The 24,820-nt window shown below is 30.8% G+C and overlaps 1 protein-coding gene across 1 annotated transcript; it reads left to right on the forward strand.

The window, feature by feature from the left end:
* The first annotated feature begins 1,619 nt into the window (after window positions 1-1,619).
* Window positions 1,620-23,508, forward strand: LOC131845419 (uncharacterized). The gene is made up of 15 exons (XM_059194487.1): window positions 1,620-1,698; window positions 7,942-8,159; window positions 8,811-8,966; window positions 9,679-9,877; window positions 16,913-17,073; window positions 17,736-17,867; window positions 18,960-19,139; window positions 19,360-19,707; window positions 19,807-20,404; window positions 20,657-20,790; window positions 21,075-21,233; window positions 21,339-21,517; window positions 21,660-21,792; window positions 21,875-21,989; window positions 22,142-23,508. The coding sequence occupies exons 1-15, from the start codon at window positions 1,620-1,622 to the stop codon at window positions 23,506-23,508; spliced, it is 4,158 nt and encodes a 1,385-aa protein (XP_059050470.1).
* Window positions 23,509-24,820: the final 1,312 nt, after the last annotated feature.

The following is a 24,820-nucleotide window of genomic DNA, read 5'->3' on the forward strand; positions in this document are numbered from 1 at the left end:
ATGTATGGAAGTGTGGTCTAAGATTGTATTTTCTGTAAGATAAAAGTATTGGTACCACAAATGTGGCTTTAATTTTATATATACTATAACTTTGATTTAAACAAACTTGTGGCAAAAATGTAAAATTCCTTTAACACTAAACTGCCAACAGTAATAGTATCAGTAATCAATCCTCTTATTATATCAAGCTTAAAGTCGACTCTATTTCAACATACAAATTTGTATATATCTACTTTGTGTGTTGGTTTCCAAAAAAGGAAACTTTTTATTCTCATCTTTTGGACAAGCGAAATATGAATAATTCATCTTTGCTATTTATGGGGATAATCCTTATTAATGTAATTAATAAGAAATATAAGTAATAAACATTTAGCGTACTCAGCCGTATTAAGTATTTCCTGTAAACAAATAATAGGAACACATTTATTACATATTAAATATTTTAAACATATCGTAACAACATTATGTTGAAGGTGTACCTATTGTTGCCAATACAGGTACGTCGAGGATGGCAAGCTAATCGCACCACGTGTCAGTATATGCAACACACCTGTTCTCTTACACAGGCGTTTTACACGCGTTTAATTTCTTCAATAACTCTTCAGGAAGTCGCAGTATTCTTACTGAAATTTTGTTTGCTAAATACTATTTCCATCCTGTAGTAGCTAGGAGTAAATCCTGATCAAACCATTGACAAAACTTCCATAGCTCTTCTAAAGCTGATTCTTGTAACATAAGTGTATACATTAAACGTTTGACAGTTTTTTAACGGAAATTAATATTGAAAGTTGATATATAAAATACACAAATAACATACTGTTTTGTCATCAGTGCCGTGCTGTGGATATCAGGTCTATTTTGTATTCTAGGCCAATAAGGTGAACAGTGTTAGTCGGACGTCTGTAAATATTTTATAAGAAACAATTTCGATCGCTTCGTACTACGTAAGCAGCGAATCGATTTATATTTATTTCTATACGACTTTGTACAGCTCAATACTTGTCATTACAATGTATTATGTCCCAATTTATCTTTATTGTTTATTTAGAATAGCAGTCTATTGTTTATTCTTTGAAGTTTATTTCTGACGTTAAAAATTATTCATATCTTACCTATTAACACTCTCATTATAAAAGTCAAATGAATTTCTATAATAGTAAGTTCCCAGTTCACAACTTTTAAATAGAGAATTGATTTATAATGTGAAAATATAAATTTTATATGATATAAAGTAGAAAAAAAAATGTAAATCCACAAAATTAAAAAGTGATTATAGATTCATCACTGTAAACGTACATGTATATATGTGTATGCCCATATTTTACATATCTATAGGTGCTTGGCGAACAAGATGATACAGAAGTACCGATTAGTAATACTTTGTTTATTGAAAAATAATTTCTATTTAGGTACAGGTAGTATATCAAAGGATTATTTAAATAACTTGTGTACCTAAGTATCTAAAATTTTTGTGTCAATAAAATAAACTACACAATAAACTAATTTATCATTATTAATAAATAAAAACAATATCTACCTAGCCTACAAAGTGAAATTTATAAAATGGCAATGAGTATGAAGATACCGTTGTAATACAGTCTTGATATGATCTATTTGTTATGGAGAGCGTGAAGAAGTGGCTTACTGAGAGAACAAATAAGAAGAACGGATTCTACGTGCACTATAGCCCTCCTAAATGTAAGTTCTGACATTTTTATAATAATAATAGTAACTACTAACTAACTAACGACCCTGGACATTAGCATCTAATCCCAAGGTAATAATTGTTACTTAAATCTTTTTTTGTAAATACATACTTAATAATAATAATACATACATAGAAAACACCCAACAGTCACACTCAAGAATAGAAATGTTTGTATAATGCGAGAAATCGAGCCTGCGACCAACGAAAGTAAGGCGGTATGCTAGATGCACACTGCACCACTAAGGTCCACCGAAGCTATCAATTCTTACATTAGTAAATCTAATGGGAATAAATATATATCTAAACTCTCAACTACAATTCTAAATAAGAAAATTAAAATATTTATTTATTTATTATTGTATTATTCGTATTTCCTGTATGTCGTATTTAGTTCATGTATTCGGACATGTTCTAGTAAATCTAGGTAAAATCGGTAACATTTCCATTTCGGATTTTCTAGCTTAATTGAATTTATTGTGAATTCTATCAAGGACGAAATAATTAAAAACTTAATTTCTCATACAAATATTTGTATCGGGGCTAGTTTTGAATGATTGATGTTCTTTGCAGTCTCTAAGCCAGTAGTGCTGTGTTGTTATTATTACATTAATAAAAACAAGAAGTAGAAACGACAAATCACAAAAATGCACAGATATCAAGTACATTGTATGCATATTTTTTACATTTCGTAAGGCCTATTTTACATTTGTACAAAATCAACAAACTAGACAGGAAAGTTTCTAAAAAAATAACATTGTGCTATGTCTAGAACAAAATGTTTGACAAACACCATTACAGGCGATGCCGCTTGCAAATCGCGTGCTTGTCGGCATATTTTCTGGAAATCGCCTGGAAAATTTTGGTTTACTAAACAATAAGAGCAATTTGAATTACATATATTGATTCTTTTCAAATAATGCAAATTATTATATAATATACTATAGTAACCTTAATAGGCACATTTTGGTTTGAATACGAGACATAATTACAAGAAGTCACTACAGTCGACATTACATTTCTATATCTGTTAGTTATAGATTTGGTGCTCAGGATTCAATGTAAATAATTAGACAGATAAATAAAATCTTTATTCATATGAAAAATATTACAAATAACATTAACGCTACAAACAAATGCACCTGTAATAATATTATACTTAAAAAACACAATACACTTTAACTTATACACGTAAACTTAAAACATAAAACTAACAAAAAATATTAGGTACCACAGAGATATGAAGGGTTGAGCAACTCAGTGAATAATTTACTCAACGAACTGAACTCAACTCAACTAATGCTGATTTTTAGTAGCACCCGAGGGTGGAGCTAATGCATGCAGCGACACATTCACGTAACAATCTTAAACTTACTACTTAAACAATTCTTCAGTTATTGCATGACTTTCGCAACTCTCGCGCTCAATACTTTTCTGTCATGATTATTTAAGCTATTTATTATAACATTAATTAATTTACACTACCTAAAACAACGAGATTTACCTAATAGTAGACTATGTTTAAACAAAAAGTCTTAAGTACTTGGTCAATTGCCTACGATGGAAATTAAGAATGATTACAACCATATTAAACTCTGTTATTACTTCCTACGCCTACTATATTGCATTGCATATCACATACATGATACACTTGACAGTATTTTGATTTAATTAATTTCATCACTAAAATGACAAGATTAAGCAGCACTTATCACTTTTCGACAAAGATAAAGTGCTGCAGTAGATATGTATATATTACTTAGATTATAAAGTACACAATACAGGAAACAAATCATCTTTTAGAGCTCTATCTTGCCTAAGTATCCTGTATCGGTTTTTGATTTAAATGGGAATTCTTGACTAGTGCTGAAAAAAAGTTATAGGTACTTAATATGAAATAACCTTGCGCAATAATATGTTATGCGGTAAAAATAATATGTTTCTCGTGACAATATAGAGGCAGGCGAAAAATAGTTATAACAAGCTGAAAAAAATAAATTATTCATTAGACACGAGTAGTTCAATGGGTTCTATAATTAAGAGGTATAAGAAGATATAGCTATCTAAGTTAATATTGAAGTTGACTTAACTGATTTATTATTACAATGAAACTTAAACTTAACAAAAAGTGATGTTCTACACTTATGTAGAACACCACTTTTTGTTCAGGAAGCTCTACTAGATATCACAGTTTGGTGGTATTCTTTACAAAGAATTGATAATTACGTTACAATGTGGTTCAATAATAATAATATCCGTCGACTATTCACACACCGCCAACTAGTCCTAAGTTAATAATAGCTTGTGTTATGGATACTAGATAGTGTAAATACTTAGAAATTTTATTTGTAACCACCGATACAAACAATCATACTCATGAATACAATGTTTGTAGCGTGCGAGGACTCGAATTGGCGACCATCAGAAGCAAAACCGCAAGACCACCGAGGCCTTCAATGTCAGGCACACTACTGAAAACTCCGATTTTTTAAACAGATAGAAATTTTACATAGATAAGTGAAACTTTTAATAAGTATATACATGTATGGCTTTTATACTTAGTCATTCATTAGAGGCCATTCAATTCTGACCTACTACTATAGCCAAATCGAAACTTGAAGCTTCCGCTACGAGAGAATGCAATGCCCAACAGCTATTTTTCAATAAAGTCCGTATGTCTATCTGTATTATAGAAAAATTCCTTAGCGATTTTCAAATATAAATTAAAAATCTGTTCAATATGCCATTTTAAATAGCTAATATGAAATGCGGAATTCTAAAAAGGGGGAAGGGGGTTGTTTATGACAAGAGTGGACGCGACCTTAGCGTGATGCCGTGATACGTGGAACATTTTTGCATAAATGGCGCTAGCTATGACTAATAGAATTTGCACTTTGCACGTTTGATTTTATCTCGCCATAAATAGTATTAGGTACCTAGAGCGTATGTATCGCTACAGCTAATCCTCAAGTTCAGAAATATTTACAATTTTTCCACATAATACAGCTATTTACAGATAATTAAAGGTTTAAACCGTAGCTATACTACCTAAATTATTACTAAGTTAAAAATATGTATTAGTTGGGAGTTAAATTCTATATAAGTCAACCACTATTTCTTCTATAGGTACCTAAATAAAAAAGATTAGAAGGGGTAACACGCTGTTTGAAAGAAAATGGAGGCAGATTATAGTATTTGTAGAATAATAGATACAGTGTTAATATGGATATCATAATTTGTTTTAGAATAATTACACATATACTCTATATATGCGCTGTAATAAAAGATAGAACAAATCTTAGATAGCCTCAGAATGCGAAGATAGACGCTGGTTGAGGTGATGATGATTAAATACGTTTACTCATGGGCATTTCATCAATTCATTATTTGCATCATAAGAAAGAAAACATCTCAGTATATGATACATATACTGAGATAGTTGATCTCAGTGTATGTGTATACTGAGATGTTGTCTTTCTTATTACTTTAGCGTACTTATTTTCTGCTATAAGTCAGCTCATACGAAAGTATGAAATTTAATTGTGAAATATATTTGTTATTTTAGTATCTATATTAAATACTCAATCATTGATAGACCATTTCATATCTAATTTATTCGAAATTCTAGATGTAATGTAATAAAGTAAAATATTGACGTTGATGCTACAAATTGCTTATAATTGTTTTAATTCAACCATAAACCTAACTCTATGCCATTAGGCTAACAAAGTAATGTAGACCTCGTGACAACTATATTTGTCATGTCGTGTGCACAGCATTCGTTAATATTGATGTCGGTTCGATGACCAGAAGGCTGTTAACCCTTTGACAATATCAAATATCTATTACTGGAAATAAAACGATTTATTCTAGTCTCCTACATATAAAAATCATTTACAACTTTACTTTATATCAATTAAAAAAGAAGAATGATCTCAATTGAATTGTATTTTTAAAAAACTACATACAAGACGCTTAATAATAAATTAACAAAAAAATAGAATATTGACTTTGAAATCTTATTCGTAAAGTTTAATTTCCCATTAAGTAATATAGTCCCCGTTAATTAATATAGGTGTGATAATGATTTTAATTTCTTTTTGTTTGTTCTCTCATATCTATTCCATGTGTCATATTTTAAATACGATCTAACAAAATATATATATGAAGTAAGAATATACGCTCTAATTATGCATATATATAGATACAAGTAGAAATAATAATTAATCATTGGTTTAGGCTTTTAACTCTACATTTGTTACGTAATTTGTTAATAACCACGTCTTGAAGTTAAAAATAAGTTAACATTTCAATTGTATCCATAATTACCACTTAGAAATAAATTGTAAGTAGAATAGTACAAAGTAACATTATATATAGTTACAAGCCACAATCGTATTAATCACGTAAAATAAATAACAATAGTTAAGCAGTCAGTAATAGCCACTGCAATTTCATATTAAATGTAAGGTCAAAAGATGTAACGATAACTCGACTATTGTGAGCTTATAAACCCAACAATCTTGCCTAACCAAATGACTAGCCATGTGCAATTCTCTAAAACAGGATGTTGGACGTTTACGATACGGAATAATAAAGCAATAACATTGTTTATTAGGTCATACAACGCGATGAACTTATTTTAGGGTGATGTTTAATTTAGAAACATATTTTAGTTTTTGTATATTATGATTAAAATTATTAATTATATTGTGTTAATTGAGTTAAATATTTTTTAATTATTAACGCGGACGAAGTCGCGGGTACAGCTAGGATATTTTGTATCTTTTATAATATGTCCAGCAGTGGACTGCAGTGGGCTGATGATGATGATGATGATAATATGTTTCTTGAAGTTTCTATGCAATAAATTTCTGAACGCACCCTGGTTGACAGGTATCAGCCGTTTGTATGGGAAAATAAATTGTTGTTTTTACTATTTTACATGCAATTTCTTCATGTTTTACCGTTTAAACCTTCCCTGGACTTCCACGAATATTTCAATACTAAATTTAGCTATACTAGGTTCAGCCGTTCTCGAGTTTTAGCGAGACTAACGAACAGCAATTCATTTTTATATATATAGATTTTGTCTTTCCAGTACTTTTGAAATATATGTTTAAATCAAAGATCTAATAGAGAGTACTAAAAGTGTCCATTAAATCTTTATAGATTTAAGTACATAACAGGCACGAATTAGTTACTATTTATACCTAATTCATGCGATAAGTTTTAATCTGAGAATGATAATCGTAATCTGATGAGATTTTATATTGATGTCACAGTCTAGATGAAAACTAGATTACAGAGATAGGTTTCAGTGCATACTAGGACAAATTTCTGTCTCTATGTATAGTGTGTAGGTGTACACACTATCGATACATACTGTACTGCATGAACTATGGCTTAGTTTATTTTATGTTGTAAATTAACTTTGCAAGTAATACTTTATTGATACATTATATTTATGTATGTGCGATTATACATTCCTTTGTTTGAATCAATTTACTAAATTTCTTGTTTGTGCTTCTTTGTTAAATTTGCATATGAAAGGATGGGTTGAAATCTAAAAAAAGAATATTCAAAAGATGTACCTACATAAGTTTATTTAAAAAGATTATCTCTAGTCTGTTGTAATATATTTTTAAACTTAACATACAAAATAAATGAAAATAAAGAACACTCTGTAAATAATCTGCGAATCGTCGGTAGTATGATCGGAGAAGACGATATCGTGATAATTTTAGTGTCGGCTTTGGATCAAGTTGTACGGTATACTTTCTTCAAGCTTGCTAGTGAACACGACTGTTGCTCGCATTAAAATTAATTAAAGACATATAAATAAGATATATACCTACTTACAAGGTAACTATGTCATTCGTATTTCGTCTTTAATTTTTAGAATATTTTACACAATAGTAATTTAATTATTACGTATTTATCTAATTTATAAAAAATAAAATTTTAGTTTTGTAATAAATTCTTAAAGATAATTTTTTTATTATGATTTGTTTAACTATTCAACCAGGTAATACTGCCAAATACTGCTTTTGGTAACACTTTCATACGGACCAAAATATTTACACCAATTAGGTATGTTTTATTGAAGTAATTATTCTTAATAATTTTTAATAACCTAATATTATGTAGCTTTGAAATTAAATGTATTTATTTATATTCTTATTATTTTATATCTATTTACTATTATTATTTCTAATATTTAAATTTTGTTACAGTATTAGGTGGTGTATCACCAGCTCAACTTCGCCAGTGGGCCCGTGGAGGTGCAGAAGGCAGACTGGAGAAAGCAGTGCTTGCCGGTCAGGGGCGGCGGCTACTGGCCGAAGCGGAGGCTCTACCCCTGGCACATCACCTTCCGACCCTGGTAGCTAAATGTGATGCCCTACACGCAGCCGTTGAAAGAGGGTCGCTGCTAGAGCTTCAGGTATTGCTGGTAAAGTACTAATTGCAGGTTTTTGTACTTTTGAACAACATCAATATTATAGACCCTGTAATTAAAATAATGAATCCTAGCTTCTAATAATGAAACCTATAATTAAAAAAATGAAACCTATGCTTTACTTTAATTTTAATATTTTTAATTATTTATCTGCCTATAAAACGTACCTTTTATGATATTTACTTTAATTATGAGAAATGTAAATTAATTACAGACTTTCTTTAAACTAACTTAAATACCATAGCATCTTAGAAATATTTCCTTGACTTATCCTGAGATATAAAAAAAGATATTACATTAATAAAAGTTGGCGTAGGTACTCCGTAGCAATCAGCGTAGCAGGCGCGTAGCGCTTACGCATTTTAGCTGCTACAGTAGCAATCATGTAGCGTCCGCGCCATACTATTACGCTTGCGGTAGATTCTGACATCTGTGAAAATTTTGTGCTGATATCGCTAATATTGAACAAAAATGTTCATGGTCATTCGAATTATAAGCATATACAAGAAATAAATCATTAGAATGCCTAATATTTTTTGTACAGTGGTACATATGATAATAAAAAAGCGTCTTGTATCTATATTTTGTCATATAGCTTCATTAAAATAATAACATGACATAACAATATTCTAAAATCTATCTTAGGAGCTACTGGATTCGGATTATAATCGCCGAAAATACATAACCTGCCGAGATGAAGCTGGAGTTGGGTTGTTGCATAAAGCGATATACTACGACTTTATGGACATAGCCAGTTGGCTAGTAAAGCAGTACCCTTTGCTTGTACATCAGAAGGACTCGGTAAGCAATTATTATTTTATATGAATTTTCAGTCTTTAGTAAAGTTCTTATAAAATTTTTAAGATTACGATTATTAATGGCATTTATAATTGACTACGTCGTAATGAACGCAATACATGTAACGCCTACATTATGCTATGTATATTCGTTTAGAATATAGATAGAGAGCGGGCATAAAATTCTGTCGGATATTTTTTTGTAATAATATTCTTACTAATATTATAAACGAAAAAGTTTGTGATTGTGGATGTATGGATGGAAGATTATTTGTTACTCTTTTATTTATGCAAAAGCTACTGAACGGAATTCGATATAATATTACAGTTATATAAGCTCATACATCAGAACAACACATAGGCTATGATTTTAAAAGATATTATGTAAAATGGTCAAATATGTATCATACAGACGTGTCATCTAGTAACATAATAATTTATTTATTTATGATCGAGTTTGGGGTACACTACACTACAAGATATTATGGGCAAGATGACCCTTATAATATTATATGAAGTATACAAATATTTAAGTATTAACTACTATCTTAACCCACCATTTGATTTCTAAACGTCTCTCTCAATTTAAATCGATTAGAGTGCAAATACTAATTTGCAAAACATTTTTAATGTACTGTAATTCTTGTTCTCTGTTATATGTGTGCGAAATTAAGAGTTATTATTATTATTATCATTGTAATATGGTGAAACATTAGGAAGGTCGAACACCGTTGCACTATGCGGCTGTTTGTCGTGACGAAGCGTCGGCAGCAGCGTTGCTGGAAGGCGCGGGCGCGTCGAGGGGAGCGAGGGACGCCGCTGGTCGCACGCCCGCCCACTACAGGGGCCCAGCTCGCACTTCACTCGCGCTGCCCACCGCCACCGACATGGCACGCGAGACCAAGAATCCTCCTGGTAAGTTCCTTAATATATATATTTTTTTATATTAAGTCTAGAAATCATGATTATTTAAATAAATTAATAAGAGTCAATCATTAAAAATTTATGATAATTATAATAAACTTAAAGATACAAATTACAGACAAAATTTTAAAAACTTGTAAATGTTTTTAAACCACTACATAGATATAAGGAATGTTTCTAATAATACTATTCTACTTGTTGATTATTAGTTGTATACTTAAACATACTATATTAAAAATCTTTAATTTAATACGTAAATTGAATTTACTTGTTATTAAAACACATATTAAAAAAATTTTTTGAAACTTTTAATATATCAATATTGTTATTACAATACTCTTTAATTTTATACACAAATTTTTAATACGTAAAGTAGAATACTATTAAAATAAATAATGACAATTTATCAAAATTGTTATTACGCTTGATCAGGCTGATCATATTAGTCATAGACACATTGTAAATGAATTGCATTGTATTAGGTGTATGATATTTTACTTTCACAGCTGGAAATCGTTTTATATATTAATTCCAATAAAACATCCATTAACACAAATTAAATTACATTTATTTTAATATAATCTGCCTTGAACGAATACTTAATAAGATTTTAAGTTCACAATTTTTTTTTTAAATTTAATACGTCTGCGTAACCTATCTTATCGTGTTCGAAATAAAATAACAAGACCTGATCACACTATATAAATAAGACAAGGAATATGTCACTATTCCGCTTGATAAATTAATTTAGGTTTATTTATACCTCACAAATTAGGTCATCAAAATAGCTAACGATATTGCATGTAAAACATATTGTATTGTACTATTATCTTAAGACTAATGTTATATAAAGTCTAATAAAAATTTTGTAACTTACATATCACAAATAGCTGGAATTCAACGTTCATGTACGTACAATTATTCCATACGTTTTCGGAATTTCTTATTATGTTTTGTATTTACTCTCCGAAGAATAATAGAAACAGTTTTATAATTGAAAATATGTATTAAAAATAATAAAATACTATACTATTCATAAAATGCTACATACTATCACTATCTTGAATATATATAATATATATTAGATATACATAAGTCGTGTAGAATCTGGTTTTCACATTGACTTTACACGGGGCGGGGTTCAAAGCGGACGTCCGGTAGTATATCTATGCAAATGTACCGCAATTTATAATACGATAGGTGCCTACTGAATGTCGTCATTCGTGATATACCCACCACTAGGAACATGTGGTAACCACATATATTATTATACTACAATTCATGTAGTTTTAAACTGCTACTAGTACACGTAGATATATTTTTTAATTGTTAAATATAGAATGGCACATCTACTTGCGCTAACGGTACACGCTAGTGGTCAGCCAGTGGAAGATGACGAATTAATATGTAGTCAGAACAGTTAGCCCATTGTGGTGAATACGTTAGGAATTACTCCAGATGGTTTTGTAGGATGTACCGTGTCAAAGTCGACCTGATTGAGGTATACTGCTAGTGCCCAATACTAACAATAGTTTTCGTACTCAAAAGTAGTTTACATTTCAAACAATTGAGTAGATAAAGGGTTTTTTTATACATTATAGTATGGTATGGGTTAAAGAAGAAGATGATGATGATGGTAGTGAACCACATCTCACCCTCTAACCGAAACCTAACTTATATAACACGCAGTTTGACGGCTGAAATAGTTGAGATAGAAATACGCAGGCAGACTTAGTGCAAAATCCACTTCAGAAAAATTTGATCCGTTAAATAGAGTACGTCCATCTACCTATCTCGGTACCTATTATTTTATAGCACACTAATTTCATTAGCGTGTTAATAAAAAGGCTTGGCTTCCTAAGGTGGGGTTAGAATGTTGCGTGGTCATGAATATTTATTTAAAAAGCGTTTCTATTTTGAAGCGTCGTTGACGGCGCACCTCCATATTAGGAACTTACATTTAGACTAAACCCGGATCCAGTTATTATTCATACGTTATCTAATTGTTCATAATCGTAAATCTAGTTCTATTTGTGGGCCGGTTTTATGAATAAGTAGTAACATAATATCGATAAAATCAAAACAATGCTCCACCGGCGCTAGAATTCGAAATACTCAGATGTTTATCGAAGTTATAATTCAGACAGGGTTGCCAGCTTTAATTTTTTTCTTTGCATGAACAATTAAAGAATCGCGAGGATTGGATTAATTTGAACCTCTAAACTTAACTTACTCTACGAACATAGCCACACTGAAAAAAAAATAATGGAGCACCAAAACCAAATATTAATAAAAAGAACAACAATATTGATTTATGTAGTTGAAATGGCAAACAATCTGACAGTCCACCTGATGGCAAAAGTTAACCATACTCTATATAACATATGAACAGCGCTACGGGACACCCATTCCGAAAGAGCAAGATGTCATTCCTTCAATTGTGAACAGCCTTATCTCAATCTTCATCTTAAACACAGCTTGTAAAGGAAACTGCTTGCCAACTGAAATAAATGAAACTGAGGTACACACGCAGACAACATTTTATGGAGTTTTTTTATAGAAGTATAAAAACAAAACCAAGTTTGGCTGCCGTGAAAAAAAATATTCAAATTTCAGTAGGCGAATACGTCTTCCAAAGTTTTCCTACGATAAAATTGTCCTCAAACCCAAAACCAAAATTCACGTACGTATAATATCCTGTACCTCGTGTACATCCCTGAGTTCAGTTGTCCGAGTATTTGTAAAAGTTGCGATTATGTTAATATCGGTAGCGTTTCGAAATTCCTTACACGCTAACTTGTTGCTTCACTAAAGTTATTCCTTTTCTGTCTTAGCTACAAATAGATCCATAAATGAATTACGTGACGTAACCAAAGAGCCAGGAAAATGTATCTATTATTTCTCACTATAAGTCGGAATCTATTATTGATATCTAAATAAAGAAATTGAAGGTAATAATGATAATAATCATTATTTCTCACTATAAGTCGGAATCTATTATTGATATCTAAATAAAGAAATTGAAGGTAATAATGATAATAATAATAATAAATTTTATTTCATTAACCAAGATGTTTCACTTAGTATGACATATGAACAAGGTTATTATATTCTTATTTTATATAATTTCTTAAGCCAGGGCTGAGATCTCGTTGTAAGTATAATCAAATGCTCTTCTAGGGTTATATATTATTATTATGGGTATAATACATGTCATTATTATTGTATCAAGTCAGTGGTGCATTTAATATAAATATTTCACTTGGCAGTAGAGAGAAATGAGTAAAACAAATATGCGTAACATAAAAATATCTGAACCCATTACCAAACCAATATCACAAGGATGTTCTTCTTTTTTATCATGTCATTTATTAAATATAGTATAGCGATCTGTACAGTTTAAAACATATGCATAAAAATATGTAAATTGTTCTTATGGAAAACGATATTTATTATATTTTATGTTAAAATAAACAATAAAGTTAAATATATATATATATATTGTTCAATTTAAATATTTGTTCTAAGCCACTCTAGTTACATAACTTTTTAAAATTAATACAAAACACGAAACTATCTATCTTCTAGTAATATCTTTAAACAATATTATGATATTAAAGTAAACACATAATGACATATTTTAATCAATTACACCCTTTCAATTTATACATATTCCATTAAACAAATCAATATTGATTATATACATTTATGATGGACATTAATCAAATGATTTTAGTCGAATCATTTACTTGAAGAAATACAATTATCTAAAAATAAAAATAACTGTGGATCAAACAGTGCCATTTATACATAAGTAATAAAATTCTAAAACATTTTCTATTGAAATATATAGAAAACACCCAGATCAATACAAATAATTATACTGTCGAATACAATTGATTATATCTGGGATGAAATAAATGAAGCAGTGTATTATCATAAAACTCCAGGCCATTCAGGGTTACTAGTAATTAATTATATTAACACTACATTTTATTTACATATATTAGAATATATACACACATGTATTATTTATTACACCTAAACATGCACAAAAACCTTCCTTTTCGCTCTAAATTTTCGTTTTATTGTTGTATTACCTGACTAGAAATACCTGAATACATTCATAAATCTTTTGAGGGCCAAACAAGCCCTAAAATTTAAGTTTGGGCCTACTTACCCACCATGCATGTTTTAATATATATTTCATGTTATTGTTATACTGTACCTTAAAACTTTTCTAACCAACACTGTAACACTCTATATCATTAGAATTGAGTGGTTTTAACACGCAACAAATTGAATGGAATCGGGAATCAATAAAAAAAAGTCGGCCTCGCTAACACCCTTTTAAAACAGAGAGACACCATATTTTCCAGACTTTTAAATATCGTATAAGACAATAGTCAATAAACATATATATCAGATTTCTAATGTTTTCTGCGCATATACAATGCTTTTACGTATAGAGTGTACCTACTTGCACCTTATATGGAACACGAAAGGTTTCTACATATTTTTATGTGAAATGGAGAAAATATTTTAATATTCTTAATAGTAAAAAATATAATACGAACTGTAAAAGTATGGGGCCAGTACGACAGCAACACAATATGTGATATTTTTATAAGAATTTTAATTAGTGTTGCAACGTAACACAGAAATAATAACAAAAAATACTTGGTAACATACCCAATTTTCTATTTAAAATATATGAAATAGAAAATAAAAAGATCTCATATATGTAATATTTTAATATTTTCAACACTCTTCATTCAGAAAAACTTTGCAACGCTACGTTGTTAAATGTAGTATCTGGAGCAATGATATAGACGACTTTACAAAGCCCCCCTCTGGTCAAATTAATAATGATATTAACTCTATTGAGCAAATGAATGTTTTTTATAGTATTCTTTTTGTTCTATTAATTATAACAAGATAAAAAGAATAATGTAAAAAGTGCTAAATAAATAGGGACCTTATTGTCCTCATACAGGTATCTGTTAAAATAATAGTATGTAACATATTTATTTTACATATGTGTAGACATACCTACATAAGTATTAAATTTCTAGGTAGGCCTGTTCAATTAGACACATGAATTGTAACGACACGTTCCTAATTGTTGTGCTACATAAAGACATGTAGCCAGGTGTGTGCTATCGATCGATCGCTAAGTCATTAAATATTAAAACGTGTCTGTCTAAGCTAGAACCTGAATAATGTACGAACGGCCTTGACACTTGCTGGAAGAGTGGGCGACCTGTCAAACGCCGATAGGCTGGCTGGAAACCTAATTTATCGAACGTTATGTATAACTGTCTGAATGCTTTATTAGTCACTTAATGAAATATCCAATTGCAGGAGAGTAATATTTATACCCTTTATTAGCTATTACGGCAAACGTTGTTTTCAATAATATAAATATAAATAAGTAACTAAATATATATAAATAAATATCGTTGTTTTCAATTAAAAATAGGGGTTGATGGTAGAAGGCTGAAAATTTTAAGTTGTAGGTCCTTGCAATGCTAAGTCATAATAAACTAACCAAATTTTCATCAAAAAAATAAACAATATTTAGGGGTGGGTCACCCTTATCATTTAGGGGTATTAAAAATAGATGTTGGTCAATTCTCAAACCAGGTTGATTCCCAGACCTCCCCAATATGCACACAAAATTAAATAAAAGTCGCTAGTCGTTTCGGAGGAGTTTAATAAAAAACAACGCGACATGAGAATTTTATATAAGAGAATTACACAATTTACCCTTCTTTACATTATTTTTAATTTTCATGTACTATTTTAAGTTATAAGTGCACTAAAGAGTATATATATGTATATAATAACCAATATGACCTTGTAATTCCTTAGACATTCGTGTCTATTCATAACTGAACATAGTGCTTCAGCTATTTTCTTTATAGATTTATCGTTAAACACTATATTTTTGTTCACGATTACTACTCTGTAATACCTATTTATTACTGAATTGCAAATCATTTAAAATCTAACCACACGTTTATTTGTTATTAATTTGTTATTTAGTTGTATAATAAATTACCAGTACTAAACTTTTGACGATATATTCAACAGAATACAAAGAATAATTATATTAATCAATCTAGAAATGAGGTCATTTGACATTCAATGACATGTCAAAGTCAAATTATTTCTTTGATGTCGAAAATCGATACATATTCGATCGTTTCAATAGTATGCATATACCTACTATTAATGTAGACTCTACATATTGTACATCTGCTGATTCATTAGTAATTTTAATAAATAAACAATATATAAACTAATATCAATATTAATTGAACTAGTTCAAATATCTTTATTTTGCGTATATAGTCTCAAAAGTTACCCCCACCTCGTTTACGTAACGACTTGAAACTTTTACAATTTCCAGATACTCGTATAAATCTAACATATTAAATGGCACTACAACACTCCCCTCCATAGTAAAACAAAAACAATTTACAAAACTTTTCTAAACGTGTGAACAATACAAATATACGACTTTTAAAGTGCGATATATCAATTAATTATATTTCTCGCCTGTAACATACAATTGTGACACTTCGAGTTTCTGGAATATTTCTTAATCAAATAATAAAATAAAAAACAATGGGATTTTTCACATGAATGTAATTATATTTGTAAGCTTAGACATACACATAAACGTTCAGAAATATTACATTAGGATCCGCCCATGAAAAGAGTACTTGTCATTTTATAAACATATATCAGATACATGAATATGGAATGTGCCACTTGTGGAAAATTGAATGGAAAAGATGAATTCATTAAACACCGCCAAGAATTTCAAGCAAATTTCCATTACTAATAATCCTAATCAAATCCTATTATATGTCATTCATAGCATTAATCAATTTATAACGATTAGATGAAGAGCATTCTCTTGCAGTATGTTGCAGCAGCATTGGGAAAGACCTAAGTTCAGCAGTTGAGTGCAGTAGTGATGATGATACTGATATGGATGATCAATTAATGTTGAAGGGTTGGTGATAAAGCGGCACAACATCCGAATATGGTGCCACGACTGCGACATGGCGCGCCTGCAGCGCGTCGTGTGGGAAGGGCACGGCACCAGGCTTCTCAGCGAAGTCTCCAATCAACCAATTGTGAAGCGTTTTCTCGAAGCCGTCCCTTACATAATGGTAACTGTCTAATATTAAATTGGGATCACTAAAATCAAAGGACATTACTTTGTATTATAATTGTCTATTTAGTAAGTAAATTATTTTTGGTGTTGACCCATTGATACTATAAAGGTTTCATATACTAGTATGTCATAAAGGATTCATGTGAGTCAGCCTCAGTTCGCCTAAAAAGCAACTTGATTTGTAAGTTGTTTTTAAATTTGTGAGATACGGAAGCATGATACTTTAATCTTCAGAAACGGTAACTGCTGAGTTGGACGTTAAATGATGATGCTATGTTCGTGATGTTATACATAAATATACTAACTCCTCCTCCACGGCAATTTGAAATAGAAGATAGCCTATGACCGCCCTTATAATACAATCTATCTTTAGTAGTGATAAGGTAACAAACAAACACTTTTTCATTTAGAATATTATTAGTATGGAAGTGCATGGTATCCATTTCAATCACATAAAAAAAAACATAGCCCTTTCAGAAACTACATTTTTTTCTTTGGCCCTGCCATTGTAATTGTGGTGAGCTACAGAGCAACTGCTATGCCTAATATATTTAACTAAAAATACAATTATAATCCACATTGTAGAATGGAGAAATTTTCAATGAATCTACATCGAGAGATTTACAACCTCTGAAGTCTTTGTTTGGATACTTTCAGAATACAATACGCGACATCCACACCTCTGTAATTGAGAACGATCTTGAAGGTTTGATGAAGCATGCCGGTGATCCAGTACCACCGCAAGCATTATCTTGTAGAGACAGCAACAATATGACTGTTTTACATAAGGTTAGTAGAGTTGATATATTTTATAAAGATTGTTACTGTCTAAACATTAACAATATTAATTACTGTAAATATTAGTTAATAATATCGTTAACTGCCAACTGCGGTGAGAATATTAGATATTAATGTAGCAGTGGCCGAGCCTAGGTACATTGAAAAACACACATCATTCATTATTATATATAGGTAGGTATTATAATTAAATACTAGCATATATAAAATGTCTCACGTATGAATTTGTTGACGATTCTTTACCCGCGACTTAATTAGACAAAAGGGTAATTTATCTACTATAAATTTGTAAACACACCAAACATAAAAATGTTGAACATATAATTATTGCAATACATGTGTACAATATATGTTTATTATTTATTACACAATTATTTTCTTAGTTATTTTTAGTCTGTATCTACAAACACTTTTTATAGGAGTATACCTATGTAAGTAAACTATATTTCTTCTGCATTTATGAACATTTGAATATACTATAAATGCATTTACAGAATCTATACTTACAGCGTCCTAAAAAATGGACTATGCACACACATCTACGCGTATAACTGTCGTCTATCAGATTGACATGAATTGAAAAGAACCTTTACCTTAATAGAAATCCGTGACCCAATTTCTAATACAGTACAAAAGTAGTATTTCTAAATAATTTAGGCCGTTTAATTTGGGGAATGACTCGTCATATTTTAGATATACATGTACTTCAAGATAAATTTCATGCAGCATTGACGGTGGTCACGACGTAGCGGTTAAACACACTGCCTTAATTATGATGTTCGCGGATTAGATTTCTCGTGCAATAAATCTACCATGGTTACTATATATATATATATGTATATAGCTTAGGACTATTGGCCCACGTTATTATTATGTAATCATGGTGGTGATTAACATAATGGTACATAACCATTAATTTAATTTTCTCAAAGATCTAAATAGTTAGTTATTCAAATATATTAATTTCTATCTTGATATATTTTTTACTATGTTATAACAATTAATTATATGTAGAACCGATGTAGTACCCTACTGTATATTTATTTTTATGTAATAATATCAGCTGCATATTCTTACTTCCAGGCTGCTGGACTTGGCCACGGTGGAATACTCAAGTACATCGCTGATCGATACCCACAAGGTATAAATGACGTCGACAATGACGGACGTACCCCTCTTCATTATGCTGCTACAGTAAGGGATGAAAAACACACATATAATACGCTGGTTAGTCTCGGGGCAGATGAGAGCGCTGTTGATAACGTAAGTGTCATAATTTTAAACATCACACAGTATACTGCATAAAATACATATTTGTCTACAAAGTCACTATTTTCTAATATACAAATTTCATTCGTTGGTTTAATTGTTATGTTAGTGTGGCATTATCGCTCTATTTTATAATCCAATAAAGTAAAAATAATATATTAATATGAATATTCTATATCTACTGTACAAAAAAAAATAAAAATTACTTTTTTAGAAAAATAAAACACCAGTTTACTATAATAACAGACCACAAGATATAGACAAAAATATACTTCGAACTGTACCTGAAGCACCTAGAACTGCATCTAGTGCATACCCGTCCTCATGGGACTGGAAACTTTTAGACACAGAGGTTATAGCCGAATTAAATAAAAAATCAAGAAGGAAGAATTTAAAAGCATCAAACGAAAATATATCATCTAAACATAATACAAATACTGTATCAGAAAGTACAGAAAATATACCAAATGCTATGAAAATGAGTAGTACTCGAGAATTTATAAAAGATTTACCAGATTTAGATGACAGTAATACATTTAATGGAAGTAAAAATATAAAACAGGTGAGTTTGCATAAATCATTATCACGGAATGGTATTATTTATTGATTTGCTTTGCTTTTTGGTAAACATTTGCATGAAAATTTATTTTATTCATTTTAGGACTCAGATGTAGCTGAAGAAAATGAAAGCGAATTTCAGAATAATGATAAACAAAATAACCTAGTAGATATTGAAGATCAACATGAGTCTGAAAAAAATACAGAGGAAGAAGTTCCAAAAGATGATACTAAAGATGAAGATACAAAAAATGACAACCCTGAAGAGGAAGACAAAGACAATATCCATGAAGAACATGACCAAAATTCTAATGTTGATAAAGATAATGATATCGCTGAGGAAAATAAATCAGAAGACAGTATTGAACATAATGATAATATTAAAATTGATAATGATGAAACAGAAGAAAAACCTGAAAATACTGAAGATATTTCTACTGATACTCCTGACAAACCTGAAGAAAACACAGAATTAGATAAAGAAAATGGCGATAATGATCTGAATAATGAATCTGAAATTGTTAATAACAAAGAAGAATTGTTACATACAACTGATGATGAAACTAAAGAAGATGAAAATAGTAATGAACATATTGAAACTAAGCACAATATTGACGATGATTCTAAAGATGATGAAATTCATAATGACGATTTGATAAATGAAAAAGAACATGAAGAGCCTGGTGATACAGCAAATGAAGGTAATTTCAGTGATGATCCCAATGAAGATGATGACGATGTACAAGTGCAAGGAGACACACATACAGAGTATAGTGACATTCATCTTAAAAATACTATAGAAACGGCTATTATAGAAAGTACCAAGAGAAGTAATACTGACATCTCTTCTGGTACTATTCACGAAACAATCAAAATATAATCCTCATCTATCTAATCAAATTTAATGAGGGTCCCTGACAAGTTCAATATTTTTGATTATTTTGCTAATTAAGGAAACCTGACCAACGGCCGAAATACACAGGAAAGTCTTATAGCAGGCATTGTTAGTGGTGAAGCCGAACAGGACTCGGAAGATGCCAGTATCGCCCAAAGAGATGGATCAGTACATGGAGAAGTACTAGTTGTTGTAAGTATGATTCATAAATCTTCCACCAAGCATGAAAATACGACCGACTAATGAAGGTAATATGTAAATTAATTAGTTGATTGTGGTGTTTTTAGTATAGAGGCATCATTGTAGCACTCTGTTCTTGTCACGGACACCTAACACCACTGTCATGAATTGATTTGCTAGCTTCTTAGTTATATGTCGACATAGCAGCAACTTAGTACGCGAAAGCCTGTTACAAAAACCTTTACTTTTATTGTATTTATTGCAACTCTCTTATATTACATGTTTAAATTTAACAGGATAATGAAATAGACCCTGAAGTAACAGAACTCATTAATAATGCGAACATGGAAATGCTAGCTACTCTAGTTTTAAACGGTGAAGGGTCAAGACTAATAGGCCGAAGATCTGGAAATTCAGAACTTCAGGCATTTCTGGATAATGTACCGATTTACATGGTAAGGTAGTAAGAAAATAATAATTCTTAAGTATTCATTCTTCTCATGATTTCATACCATCATCATATCTCATAAAATATTCAACTTATTTTTTTATTTCTCTAGCAAAAAATTAACAAAGTACACTCAGCCGCTAGAGAAGGTAATATAAGAGATCTTCAAGCAGCATTAGATAGGAGAAAATTTGCAATAGCAAGAGATCCTATATCACCTAATGGTGCTACTCCTTTGCACGTAGCAACCGTATTTGGAAAAACAAATATAATGAAATATCTAGGAGGAAGGTGAGTAATATTTTCTTCTAAGTATATAAAAGTATGAAAATAATACGTATGTAATGCAAAAAATCTGTGTTAATATTATGATTCTAATTGGCACTTCGATTAAAAAAAATACAATAAATTAAGCAATAATATATATTTACAGATTTCCAGAAACATTATCTGCAGTAGATTTTGAAGGCCGAACCGCATTACATTATGCAGCTGTTTTACCTGATAATGGTCATTACTATAACTTACTGCAGCAACTTGGAGCTAACTCAAAAGATTTAGATGATGTGAGATAATTTATTTCACGTATTATTTTTATTATGTAAAGTAGACAAAAATCCATATTTCAATCTATTTTTACTATTACAGAATGGACAATCAACCGAAGATTATTTAAAAAACCAAAGTTTACTTCCTTTTAGTCAATTACTCTCCGACTATGGAATAAGTGAAGAGGCAGCGCAAGATATGTTATCCGACAAAGGTACGTAAAAGTGCTAATTTAAAAGATAATAAACAAAGACATAATAAGTAATTACCTAATACTACCCAGGGATTAGGTAATGTACATATAGAAATGTATTTAGATGATAAGTAAGTTTATTTTTGATTGCAAACTAATTTGAGTGTATACAGTACCAGAGGATCATGTATCATCGCGACGCGATTTGGATGTACCCGAAGCACTGGATACTCTTGAACGCTGCTACCGTCTCTTATCATCTGCTAGACCAGTAAGGACACCGCTGTCGGCATCTTCGAACAGGGCATCGCCGCCTATTGTATTGGGTAGATTTTTGAAACGGCCAATATTTGATATTATAAAATATAGAGTTACTAAACTTGATCATGACCTGTTTGATGTGATATGGCCAGCCGTTAAAAAACTGCCAGATAATCGCAATATTATACAAACAGTTGAAGAAGATTTTCCAGGTGGAATAACTGCTCCGGACTACTACGTTTATCAGCTTTTTCATGAATTTCTTACACCTCTTATAAAGGACTTACACAATATTAATGTACATACTGATTTATCAATACATCCAGTCTCTGATTTTGTAAAGACTAATTTAAAGTTTTCTTCAATATCATCAGAGCCATTTGTAGAATTAAACGTTGATCCAAATGACGAACTTGTGCTCTCGGGCACAATTGAATGTTCAAGAAATTTGGAAGGTTTTGAACTACCATTAAATTTAAAAGTTGGAAAACTAGAAACTATAGAAAGAATCTTAACAACTATACTGATGCAACAAGATTTTGCTAAATATAGTGAAGTTTCAAATCCTGAGTCCGATCAAAAAGGTGGTACATATTACACTTTAAATGAAGTTCTAGAAAAACCATCTGAGATATGTGCGACACTGGCTTCTAGTGGTTTATTAATAGCTTTATGTGACAGAGATGAGATTGATGACTGCACTCGGTTGCATGGTAAGCATTGGCCATATGGTCGTGGTGTATTCGTTAGCGAAGATAAAACAGTGGCTATATGGATCAATATACATGATCATCTAAGAGTTCTTGTTTCGACAGCTACAGACTCTCCAGGCGAAATTGGTCTACCATTCAGCAAATTAGGTTCTATAATGTCATATCTTCATGAACGCCTTGATTTTGTTTGGAACCAAAAGCTAGGCCATTTGAGCAGTAGACCTACCTTTTTAGGAGCTGGACTACGTTTCAGTCTTATAGTAAATTTTCCTGGCCTTTCAAAAGATTCGGATAATATGAAGCATCTTTGTGCTATGAGAGGATTGCAATATCGAGAGACATTAAGTGCTGATATAGCCCGAATTAGTAATTATCAATGCTTAGGCATAACAGAGATAAATTGTTTTAATGATTTTGCTACTGCGTCTTCAAATTTATTGCAATTAGAAAAAGATTTATCGATGCAAAATTCTGCACACATAGCAACAATGCTAACAAATATTTTTAGAAAAAAGCGAAGCAGTTTAGGGGAATTGGATAGCCCGGAGAAACAAACAAAACAATAAAGAAATAATATAACTGTTAATAATCACCTTTATATCTACACTTCTTTATTTTTGTAGTTTTATCAAATGTTGGAAAGATGTATAGGTGCTGAACACATTAATTACTTATGGCGGAGGATGAGCGTCGACTAGGTTTCTTTTGAGATCTACTGTATCACTTTTAGGTTAGTATGGAATAACTAATTAAAAGTTTTCGTGCAAAATGTGAGTTCGCGTGTCCGTGTGAGTTACAAATTAATTAGAGTGATGTGATTGCAACATGCTTTTACACTAACAAATAAAAATTTCGCTTGACCATTTTATTGCACGCTCAGCACCAGCTATCCGTCTTTCCAACATTAAATATTTGCTCAATCCACGACGGTCGTAGTTAAATCTTTAGTACTTATTTTCAGTGCCTCCACTACAAAGAATAATAGCACAATTACGTGATATGTACTATGTAGTGAGAAGGATAAAATATGTTACCGTATTTCAATTATACTCTAGTGAAAATTGTTCAGATTCATTGCTATTAACAGGATACCTAATGCCCTAGAATATAATAATACATAGAGCTATCTCATTCCAGTCTAAGATAGCAATAAACGAAGCTCATGTATTAAATCACAGAACTTCTTAAAGTGGTATTATTAGAAATCATCTCTTTACGCAGTTTTAAACTATTATGGTAACTAAATACCGAACACTTACACAATTTTTTTAATATTCTCCAAATTTTCTGAAAAACATTTAAAACTGAAAGAGACAAAACAAAAAAGAGAAATGTTATCAAACACATCAACACCATTTATAATTATTTCGAGTGGATCTCAAAATGTAGCCGCTCGTAGTTTTACTAGATAAAGAAACAGTCTTTCGATAAAATATATTCGGCTAAAAACTTAAATACCAACTTAATATAGGATATACATTATATTCTTTAATAGGCTAATCATATCTATTTGTAAAATAATTTCAGAATATTTAAATATCGCTTAAAGAACACAAGTAACAAACTTACAATTAGCTTATAATAACAAATATCATTACCCTAAACTATTCTATTGTTAACATTATGGATCGATATGCACATAGGTAACTTTAAATATAGGATACATCAATTATGACCACCCTCTTCTATTAGAGCGGACATACTTTTACCGTCGCCACCATCACAAATTGATCCCCTTTTGCCACCCACTGCCCCAGCAGGTGTAAACCTTCATGTACAAACACATGTTTTACACCCACACAAGTAAAGCGAAGGCCGTCCGTAATGTGAATAATTGATCGGTTTCAGGCACGTATCAAGCGGCTAATGGACACATGG

Source organism: Achroia grisella, unplaced genomic scaffold, assembly GCF_030625045.1.
Source record: "Achroia grisella isolate CSIRO2021 unplaced genomic scaffold, CSIRO_AGI_Agris_v1 utg109, whole genome shotgun sequence".
Classification (NCBI taxonomy): Eukaryota; Metazoa; Arthropoda; class Insecta; order Lepidoptera; family Pyralidae; genus Achroia; species Achroia grisella.